Source organism: Gadus macrocephalus, chromosome 20 (assembly GCF_031168955.1).
Source record: "Gadus macrocephalus chromosome 20, ASM3116895v1".
Classification (NCBI taxonomy): Eukaryota; Metazoa; Chordata; class Actinopteri; order Gadiformes; family Gadidae; genus Gadus; species Gadus macrocephalus.
Genome location: NC_082401.1, coordinates 10686821 through 10697765, shown reverse-complemented (window position 1 = coordinate 10697765; position 10945 = coordinate 10686821). Strand labels below are relative to the sequence as shown.

Below are 10945 nucleotides of genomic sequence, written 5' to 3'. Positions count from 1 at the left end.
ACACACACACACACACACACACACACACACACACACACACACACACACACACACACAGCCTCCAGAGACATCGTTTAATGAATCGACAATATTTGGATCGATAGTTTGTACAATCACGCTATTAGTGCAACAAAGACAAGCCTTTAAAACAATAAATACTTCAACAAATGGATATGCAATGCAGTCATAATTAAACTGACAGCAGGATAGGCACCATGATCGCAACTTACACATATACTAATGTTGTACCAATAGACCATAACGATAAGGTATTCCAAAGTAACATTTAGATGCTAACTTCCACATAGTCTAAGTTAAAGCAATGTTTCACTTTGGAAATTTATTTTCTTTATTTCTCTACTTGTTGAAACATTGTTACATTCCATATTAACCATCCCTGGAATGTGAATACACTCCTGGATGCAGTTATGCAGAATGACAAATTTCTGTTTAGGGTTTAACATATTTAGAATCTGTCACAATTTGACAGTAGCTAAATGTGTAGATAATCAAATGGTCAATGACTAGGGTGGTTAAGCCTTCACTGAAAAAGCCTAGTCCAGGAGAGTAACGAAATATTACACCCAAATAAATACATACTGTCCTGGTGATATTACATCACATGATAGCATACATATGTAGCAATTACCCTAAACATAACTTTCTGCCATTTACAACATTGGTGGCAGTTAGTCAGTGAGCAACGTCAAAGCACTTTTGTGGCAATCATAAAAACAAAAATACGGATTAAACAAAATGACGGCAGATAGTCTAACCAATAATTAGTGTTTATGTTGATGAGGATTTTTAAGAAGACACAATGATAAGTAAAACACCATGAGTTTTCATTCTCCGTAAAATGAAACTAATTGTCCAGCAAGGCCAACCAACAACAATAAATACACCCTCAATGCGTTTAACAAAAAAATGACAACATTTCAAAACCCTTCTGGAAAGGGCAGGTTAGCTCAACGGAGAATTCTGAGATTAGCAGCAACACGGATCCCATAATCAACATAAAAACTTCAGGGTTTGTTTATGACAGAAATTAAAACGTGGTCTACTCAATGCTAAGAGGGTGCTATGTGATAAACTGCTGTGTTGGATACATTTGTGGATGTTGGAGGGAGGGGGTCAGTGCAGCTTGAGGTGGACGCTGCCTAGAAGATCTGTTGTTCAAAGAGGATTTTCTCAAAGCCATGGGGAAGTGTGTGGTAGAAGTCGCTAAACTGGCAGTCCAAGATGGCACTGTCATCCACTAGAAAGATGAAAGGAGAAAGATATGAGAGTTAAAGCAAAAGCAACTGAAAACATTTCATACTTTGTATGGGGTAAATTCATGTTGTTTTCATATATTCTAAAGATTTGAATCCCATCACTTTTAAAGATTTAAATCTCCCAGCACATTATTTAAGTTTCCAAATGGTCCCTAAAGTCTCTTTAAAAAGGAAGCCAGACTAAAGTATCACACAAAAGAAAAAATAATAAAGGCTTCACAAGGGGACAACAAATTTCTATGGACAAACCTAAAGACAAAAATGGACCATGAAATCATATTTTGGCCATGATGCGTCAGCCAGTGGAAGGTCAATGTGTAAAAACATGGCCCTCTAGTGGATAAATATGAGTAGAAAATATAAATAGAATACAATTCAAAGTAAGTTGCTGGAGTTTAGCTACACAACATAAGTCTGATTGATCCAAATTAATGCAATAAAATAAAAAACATAATATATTGAGTATATTACAAATGGAATTACCATAAACAACAGGATACACTGTGCCTCGGATACCGGAAGCAGGACAATGCATGTTCTTCCCATTCAGATACAAGTTCAACTCCACGTGATCATAGGTGATGCCCTGGTAGATACATAAAGGTTGTTTAGGAGGACTTGTTACGTAAAGAACACTCACATCAAACACATCTCAAAACATAATGCTACTATTACTGAACCACAGTTTTTTGGTAACACTCAGAATAATACAGTTAAATGGATTGTGTAAAAGTATTTCGAAATTGGTGTAGTGGATTCGGTAGAGCATGGCATTACCACTCTGGTCTGTGACCATCCATGCCAATAATATATGCACTCAGATTAAAGCATTCAGCCATTCATTCATTATGATTAAAAATATAACCAAAGACTGCATATTTGTCTTAAATTGTATTATACAAAGACCATATGGGGAGGGCCTGGTATTTAATTTGACTCACCACAATGTCACCCTCCTGAGGAAGGCTATTCGCAGGTAGACGGTTCTTCTCTTCATTATTGTGATACACAGATCCATCATGCCTGAGAACTAGGCTGTTTGTGTCTCTGCCCAATGGTACTTGATTAAGATTGACTTTCTGGGTGGCAACACCTATCCCCCACACACCTGGAGGAACATAGAAGTTATTGCAAATTTATTCATCAAGCCCTTTTTCTCTGCCGCTGCAATAACGTTGTGCAGCATATATACAGCCTATTAAGTGAGTTACCAGAAATAAAATCCATTACATATGACAAGACGAGGCTGCTGAGACGACAACTTACCGGTAGACTGTATCTTGAACTCAAAATAGCTCTTGTTCTGATGCAATGGTGCGTTAGCAAGGCAGCCACCTGTGCCACATATCCTCCGTCCACTCTTGACAATCACAACATCTGTGCCTAGATTGGACAAAAACAATAATTTCATATCAAGAGAACTATTCTTCATATGCGCGCAGTGTCATATGACCTGGAAAACCCTTAAAAATTATGCTACACCCTTTATAAACAACTTATCATCGATGCATAAGAAAGGTTTATCCTGCTGATAAAAGAAAACCGAGTCAAAAAGGAGGAAACAGAATTGTTGATTTGTTTCCATTTGTGTAAAAGTCTTTCAATTTTCCTACCTAGGCATGTCAGACCAAATCAAACCGTAACACAAACAGCTACTTAGGGTTGACATCTACTAGGGGTTTGACAGATACATAAGGGGTTGGATGGCTAACGCTAGGCTACCAGAAGAGACATCCTACCAGACACGTCATCTGGACAACAGAGGCTCGCTACTAAACACGTTTGTATATAACTGCATGTCAGTTTCAACCTACCCATGTGGTGTGTGTCTAACTGGACGGTGGGCATTTCTTTTAGAGGAATATGCCCCGACCCTCCATCGCCGCAGCAGTTAAGACAGCACGTAAACATAGCAGCCATTATTGTGTTGACGCCGACGGTGACATCCGGAAACCCTGACTAAACAATTTGAGCCAAAGAGTGCCGTCGTAAAAAGCGCTTGTTTAAACAGCGACACCATGCGGTTTGAACTGGATTTGCCTAAACCCTTCTAACCAGTGCACCCAATCACATTGCTTGGTAAGATGGGCATTTTTTCCTGATGGCATGGAAACAAGGGAAGAAAATCAAGGTCAACATGTATACACGTGACTAAGTAACTATTGGATATCGTTGTGTAATGTTACGTAAACACGAGCCACTCACTGTCACTGGATCTAGGAATAATGAAAAAGGTGTTTTTTCAACCGCTGGACCCATGAGAAACGGCAAACAGATTTAATTGTAATGTTCATTTCGATTGTTGTTTAGTGAGAGTTCCATGAAGTGGGGTGATACAATCAGTCATGACATATTGGGATTAAGCCTAGTTGACGCTCTTTCACGCTGTAATGTTTTGCATAGCAACAGCCCCTCCCCCAGATACCCACAGGGACGCTCTGCCATTTCCATCCCATGATAAAAAACGTAGACATTAAATTAAAATATTATAAAGGCTAACATCATCAGTCTCTACACTCTGAGATGTTTGCTTGGCATCTCTCAGGGTTGGTCTTCCCGAAAAGAAGAACATCCGTTTGTCAAATTAATGTATAAACCTTAGCTGTGGCAGTGAAATAGTTAAACATTCTCCCGGAAAGGGCGAAGTCTGCACAGCAACAAGCGCCATGATTGCGTTGCTCTGTGCTCCTCAGCAGCTGGTGAGTGATTTTTGTGGTCCAGTAGTTGCATGTTACTATGCGCTTGCAAAATCTGTCCTATCCTTCCTCTATACCTTGCCAACAGGACCGACTCTTACGCAAACCCGATCTGTCGGTTATTCGTTAGCTAGTATCAGATCAACTACAATTGGCCGAGTAAAGAGAGCTAGCTTCTTGCATTCCAGTGCAATTCTTAGCTTAACGTTATAGGGAGTAACGTTAGATAGTGAACGGCTTGACGCATTGATATATTAACAATAGTCAGCAAGATGCTCTATACATCAAATATGTCAAACAGAGAATGCGGTAAATGTTTCTCGCGAAGTAGGAATATGTATTTCCTATGCTCAGTTCACAGCTACTGTATTCCCATTTTTTTCTTAAATCGCGCACTTAGTGACGAATGTCATATTTATGACGGGGATCGCTGAACGACGACAAACACGTCGGGACCGCATCATTGATGTATGATACTTTAACGCGTAATGTTCATGTTTTCAGATAAGGTAACATTGCGTCGTGCGTATTTATATTAAGATGCACTGATGTTCCTGCTCGCCTTTCTCATGACAAACCTCTGGGTTCACGTTTGAATTTGTTTTACAGGACACCATGGAGCTTTTGGAAGAGGACCTCACTTGTCCAATATGCTGCAGTCTTTTCGACGATCCCCGGGTCCTGCCGTGCTCCCACAGCTTTTGTAAGAAGTGCTTGGAAGGGATGCTTGAAGGTAACCGGAGCCCAGTTTGGAGACCGCCTTTCAAATGCCCCACCTGCCGCAAAGAGACTCCTCAAAATGGCATTAACAGTTTGCAGATAAACTATTCTTTGCGTGGAATAGTGGAAAAGTATAACAGGATTCGTGTTTTACCGAGGATGTCCCTTTGTAAACAACACGACGGCCAGCCACTCAATATATTTTGCGCCACGGACTTAAAACTTATTTGTGGATTTTGTGCAACAACTGGAAATCATAAGGGACATACATTCTGTGCATTGGATGAAGCATATCAACAGGAGAAAGCGGCATTCGAACAACTGTCCGAGGGAATGGAGAGCTGGCAGAATCCCGATATACTTTCCTGCTTAGAGACTCTGCAAATCAGTAAGAAAAGGGCGCTCCAGTTGGTCTCCATAGACGCAGAAAAGGTAACAAATTATTTCGAGAATTTAGTCGGCGCCCTTGAGCACAAGAAACGTGAAATTCTCTCAGATTTCGAGACCTTAAAATTGGTGGTGATGCAAGCCCATGATCCCGAGATCAACAAACTGAGCGCAGCTCTGGACGAGCAGACCCGGGCGCTCAGCATCGCCGAGTCATTCAGGAATGTGTCCGACCCTCTCCGTTTCCTCCAGCAGATGCAAGAGTTTAGGGAGAAGCTGCGAGTCGTACGTGAAACACCTCTGCCCTCTCTGAAGGAAATTGACGTGGGCCCTCACGTACGCAATTTCGACGTCCGAAATTGGGACATGCTGAGACTCAAAGACGTTGATAAAATCTCCGTCCCGCACGAACATGGATCTCACCGCGCAACCAGCTCGCGACTCCGAGTCCCCAAGATGTTCTTTATATTCATGAGCATCATACTGCCAGCCGTTTTCCTCTTGCACCCAGATACCTTATCCGCGACCTCGGTCCATTTATCCGCACAGAGTGAAGCATTTCTATATGGACTTTCCCCGCATCTCAAAGATGCAGAGCTGTATTGGCAGAAGGGGCTCGGTGCATGCACCTGTTTATTGGGCGCATGTCAACATTACGCCCTGGAATTCTTGGACACCGCTGTTGATTATATGGGCAGCTGTAAACTGTTCTAACCATATTCCTTTTGATATTTTTGTATGTTTCTAGTTGTCCTTGTAAGGTACCAGGACAGACGAAATCTCTTTCTATAGCCTACTTTAAGCTTATATAATTAAGGGCGACCACACATTAAGTTCTGTTATATGGTCATATAGTGTTGCCTATTGCCTATTATAATTTGTTACTTACCTGGGCTTCCATCCTAACACAGGACTGCCAAACCAAGTAGGACCTACTAATCTCAACCCTCCGTGTATTTTTAAACGTGCTTTCTACCTGATATTGATTCAGTTACTAAATGATTATTTTTGTTTTACTTGTTGCCACACTACAACGTTTGACTGTTTGAACTTTGCCTAATGTATCCGCCTAATAAAATGCCCAAAATAGGTATACACTCTCGGTCATTCATCTATTCAATATAGTCAATCTTAAGATGGCCGTAGCCTTTCAATAGGTGGACACACGTCCCGTCCCCCGTCCCCCTGCGCGCGCGTCACCCGGGCCGCAGAAACCCGTCCCAAGGTTAAACGCGTTAGATAACAAGGCCCGAGCGCCATCTTCATCAGACTGCAAACGTTAAACATTGGGGGGACATTTGGACATGTTTAGCCCACATCAAGGGCCCACATCGAAGGACCTAGCGCTGTTTTAATCAGCTCATTCCTTTGCATGGCAGGCTGGTTAAATTCAATTAAATTGGGATTATGTAAAAGCATTTGTTGTGGTATAGAGTTAAATATAAAATAAAAATAATTAAAGAAATAGTTACTAGGGGGGCTGTGGTCGACCTAATTGACATAGAGCAAGTATCGGTAATCCCTGTCAGAAGTCAAGAAGTTCATAACTGTACATCTTGAAAATTTGAAAAGACACTAAGGGGATATTCGGAAATGTATTATGAACATTGTTTTGTCAAGATAGTGAAGAAATGAAAAATCACCAACCATAATGCCAAGTAGGCTAATCCCATAACGTCCGCACTGACCAGAATACAAAAGGCACGTCACGCCACGTGGGCCTGTACATACAGGCCTATATATAGCCGACTGTTGCGAGGCAAATCCGGTGCATAGTCTTTAAAATTTACATCGCACATGAATCTTTAATTTCCAGGGATACATGCCACAATACATGTCAATGTAAATTCTCACATTTGCCCGAATCCAATCTCAAATATTGACCTGTTCTACTGTCTCGTAGGCTTTATTATACGAGATAAGGCGGACACTTGCTTTCGTCATTTAGGATGGGTAGCGTTGAAACCTTTAAAATATATATCTAACTGGGGGGAATCCGAAAAATATTGACATATTAAGTCTAACAATACATTACGAATATTACGTATGCCTTGAACTTTTCCTTTGGTGTCTGTGGCGTGGGACCACGAAATGCCTTCTCATTTCTCATTTCTCTTCAAGAAAGCCGGTGCCCAAATGCCTACACAATTGTGCAAATCCTAGACGGATTGTGCAAGTGAAATAATTTCAATGCATAGAACAAAAAAAAACACCAAAAAATACTAGGCCTATATAACAAACATGCAACGAGGCTTAATAAATGAGAAAATTAATGGGGCTCTAATTATTTATTTATTTAAAAGCCATGCAAGCCTGATTATTTATTTTTTTGCTTGGTCTACTGACAAATGATATAAGCCTAGTATTTAATATAACATTTACCTAATTTGGGGTAGCCTTTTTTAAATCAATAACTCATTCTCAGTGAAGGCCTAAATGAAAGCTGTTTCAATGTTGATAAGACGCCAAATACAAAAACGGGCATGGCCTTATGCGTATAGTCTAGGCATTTTTTTTTTAAAGCAAATCAAAAATATCCCCATATTTAAAAATAAAAGTAAATGCATGGAAAATAAACTGGCTCATGAAAAGGCCTAAAAAAATTCTAATTAAAGGCGAGGGAGAACAAATAAGAGGTGCATTCTGCAACGTGTGGAAGTAAAATATTTTGGTACTAAGTAACTCTCACTTGTAGGAACAGTCTACGATGGAGGATGGATGGCCCTTTATCAACCAAGCTGGAGGATTTAATTTAGGCACAATGCGTTCAGAAATGCAGCTGACTCACCTCATCATTTTGTATTATAAAATGAATTTAGGCACAATGATTTAAATGATTATGTCGTTTTATGAACCTAACATATTCTTCAAAGACTAAAAGCTAAGGTAAAAGGCAAAATTATAACGTAGCCTATAGCTTACGTAGGCAGCTTGCCTAAACCATCCATTTTCAGAGCGACAGGACTCGATGTCGTAACCCGTGCTTTTAATGTAAATGGGTCCTATAGGTTCAGATAACCTGGGCTATAGGTCGCTCTTTCGTCTGAGAGGACTTAATGAATGTCCTTTAGAGCGGCCAAAAGCGTAAAGCATTTGCCCTTATAACTGTGCGAGGTAGTGGAAATCCCAACATTTCTAATACAAGCCTATTCCTCGTATCTGCAGTTTAAAGCGGAGATGCATTAGCAATGTCTCAAACGGTTAGAAGCCATTTATTCTCAGTTTAATGAATGCATAATCGAATTAACTCGGTATGATGGCTCATTCTATGATGGGCAAAGACATGGGTTAAGAAAAATTACAAACTGGCCGCCCCGTCCCAGTGTTTTATCAAATCTTAAATCCAACTGTGAAGTGACCCTATCAACTCGTGAAAGTAGGCTAATCGGAATTGCTATAACACTGAATGACAAAACAAAACAGTTTTTATTTTATTTTTTATTTCATATATATTATACAAATGAAAACTGGAGCACAATAAAAAAAAAAGAAAAAAAAAGAAAGCAAGGCAGATGCAAGTTGTTTCAGGTGTAGATGGGTTTTGATATGAACATACCCCATCCCAAATTACTAATAAATCAACCCATGATGAATGCAACTAGGAATATATATTTAAATAAACTTCTCTTCAGTGTATAGCAAGAGTTAAGAAACTAGTTTCAGTGGTTAGCTTTAAGGTTGGTAAGTGGTCAGTTTTGCTTCAGCAGCACGATCAATACTGGAGGCATATGCGACAGTGTAAACTCCAATATTTACGTGCTGCTACAGCAAGGCCACCAATAGCGTCACCCATATCAGATCAGCTCATTAGGTCCATGCATTATACATATACAGTGTGTGTATATATATATATGTTCATCCTTTAGATTAAAAGGTAGATTAATGGGTTGTGTCCAGAGGCCTGGCATGTCCTGCTCTCCTAACGTTTTGCCGTGATGCACTTTGTTCCGGCTTTACTGCTGCAGCACAGTACGGCCTGTATCTCAGTGTAACCACAAACCATTCTGTGCTGCTACAATACTGCCAGAAATGATGGGCTTCCCTTCGACTTTCACCCTCCTCTTCCCAGTCGTTCCACTAGTGCTTTCTACTACTTTGTTCATGGGTGCACCCCTATTTACAGACTTATGATGCAACATTCATGTGTCCTGGGAGGGCAGGAGATGATCACCATTGGTATCCTCTAGCTCCTCTTGAACACACCACCTGATGGCACTCCATCTGAAACACATGGAAAAGGAATCGTTAGGTCCTGTTCTGTGTAGCTTTTTTCAGCAATAGTTCTTCTATTGAGGTTAATGAAATCAGTTAAGTTTAGTTTGATTGGTGAGATCAAAGAAAATCAGGTTCTGTAACACAAGTGATGACACAACAACATGCATCAACTTGTAAACCAACACATTGGACATCCTCCATCTTGAATAATCAGAACTTAACAATAATGCTACTACTACTTTTCTTTAATTGGTGCATTTGTTTCAATTGAACTGCATTTTATTGTGTCCGGAGCCCACGGGATGTCTACTTGTCTAGCCATGCGTGTAATCGTCACATTCAGTACTATGCTGATTATCAAATTTCCAAATTAACCAAATTTCGAGATTGAAAATAATTGTTAGCTGACATAGATCCATACTACAGCAGTATCTAAACAGCTTTCAAATATTCTCTTCTCACCTTGGTCCCCCCTATTGATGCAATTCTTGTATAATCAATCAAGCATTTATACATTAATATAATAAAATAGTTAATAGATTTGCCTTAAATTGCTAGACAACGTCAATGGCTAGAGCTGTTATTCCCTTGGGTTTGAATAGGTGGTTGTCAGTTAAAGACATTGTCATCTCTCTCAGTGGTTGAGCACGATTTGGTTACAATACAATGCAACTTTATTGTTGTCTGCCAAGGCTTCAGAGAATGGTGTAACGACCAGTCTGCCAGACTTAAGCAGGACAGATCATACAAGGCGGCGGGCGCGCATTAGCGTGTATGTGCAAGCATAGCCATACACACAGGGTTGACATTTAGTTCTAGGGTCAATAGTAGTTGTAGCTTCAATAGTGCATATTAAGTTTTTAAGTTGGACCATGAAAATAGTCATATTTTCAATTTAAGAAAATCAACATTATTAATGTGCTTTTTGGATTCAATTATTTTGCGGTTTCAGCATCTTTAGCAGTTGACATAGCACAGAAGTTGCTGTAAACACATTTCTTGACAGGTTTAGGAAATAATAGTGTTGCCACTAGAGGTCTCAATGGGCTAACATGACCCTGGTCCGAACTGGCCGAGGTAGGCCCAGAGACCTGAGTTCATGAGTATTTAACCATTTCAGTTATCTGACAGATTGTAGGGACCTTCTCACACTCCATATACAGTACATAGAGCAGAGAATGAGACGGAAGAAAAACAGAAGTATGAAAGTAATCAAATGATGTCAACAATGTCAGTCATCTTCAAAGCCCACCCAAGCATTCTCATTCAACAGGACAGGTCATTGAGGTCATAATAAATAAAAAATATGTCAGAAATTTTACCAAATGTATAAAGAATTGAATCTGTTTTAGAAACCGAAAATATTAGAATAAATATTTTTTATTCTAATTAGCACATATGTGTACAGAACGGATCAAAGTTATCAGTCCACCGTTTGACAAGGTGTGGCAAAAATATTTTTTTTCTCAACACAAGACCAGTTAATCTTGTACACTGACTTTTGGTTTCCACTATAGGTAAAGTCATTGCTAAGAGCAAAGGAGGCGAACTACTCACAAACCTGCTCACTAATAGGAACAAGCAAACTGGAGGTGCAGGAAAGTTTCTTTGCACTTCTGCAATGTAATGCAGTTTATTGGAAGGGGAATT

The 10945-nt window shown here is 39.9% G+C and overlaps 2 protein-coding genes across 5 annotated transcripts; one reads left to right on the top strand and one right to left on the bottom strand.

Moving 5' to 3' along the window:
- Window positions 1-59: 59 nt before the first annotated feature.
- On the bottom strand, window positions 60-3251 carry spryd7b (SPRY domain containing 7b). The gene is made up of 5 exons (XM_060039243.1): window positions 3092-3251; window positions 2544-2660; window positions 2219-2385; window positions 1761-1863; window positions 60-1258 (listed from the first exon to the last, which is right to left on the bottom strand). Exons 1-5 carry the CDS (start codon window positions 3195-3197, stop codon window positions 1161-1163), a joined length of 591 nt encoding a protein of 196 aa, XP_059895226.1. The 5' UTR covers window positions 3198-3251; the 3' UTR covers window positions 60-1160.
- Window positions 3252-3489: 238 nt separating this feature from the next.
- On the top strand, window positions 3490-6173 carry trim13 (tripartite motif containing 13). 4 transcript variants are annotated; one of them, XM_060039232.1, is made up of 2 exons: window positions 3490-3976; window positions 4583-6173. In XM_060039232.1, exons 1-2 carry the CDS (start codon window positions 3944-3946, stop codon window positions 5792-5794), a joined length of 1245 nt encoding a protein of 414 aa, XP_059895215.1. In that variant the 5' UTR covers window positions 3490-3943; the 3' UTR covers window positions 5795-6173. The 4 variants fall into 4 exon arrangements, with proteins under 4 accessions (XP_059895215.1, XP_059895217.1, XP_059895214.1 ...); XM_060039234.1 differs by lacking the exon at window positions 3490-3976 and adding an exon at window positions 3983-4421; XM_060039231.1 differs by lacking the exon at window positions 3490-3976 and adding an exon at window positions 3983-4441.
- The last annotated feature ends 4772 nt before the right edge of the window (window positions 6174-10945 follow it).

What these genes read in the sequence shown, in the direction of transcription:
- spryd7b (XM_060039243.1), bottom strand. Translation starts at nt 3,197, where the DNA reads ATGGCTGCTATGTTTACGTGCTGTCTTAACTGCTGCGGCGATGGAGGG. An exon ending in CTCAGGAGGGTGACATTGTG is followed by an intron (nt 1,864 to 2,218) that starts GTGAGTCAAATT and finishes TGTATCTACCAG; the next exon opens with GGCATCACCTATGATCACGT. An exon ending in AGTGTATCCTGTTGTTTATG is followed by an intron (nt 1,259 to 1,760) that starts GTAATTCCATTT and finishes TCATCTTTCTAG; the next exon opens with TGGATGACAGTGCCATCTTG.
- trim13 (XM_060039231.1), top strand. Translation starts at nt 4,391, where the DNA reads ATGACGGGGATCGCTGAACGACGACAAACACGTCGGGACCGCATCATT. An exon ending in GTCGGGACCGCATCATTGAT is followed by an intron (nt 4,442 to 4,582) that starts GTATGATACTTT and finishes TTTGTTTTACAG; the next exon opens with GACACCATGGAGCTTTTGGA.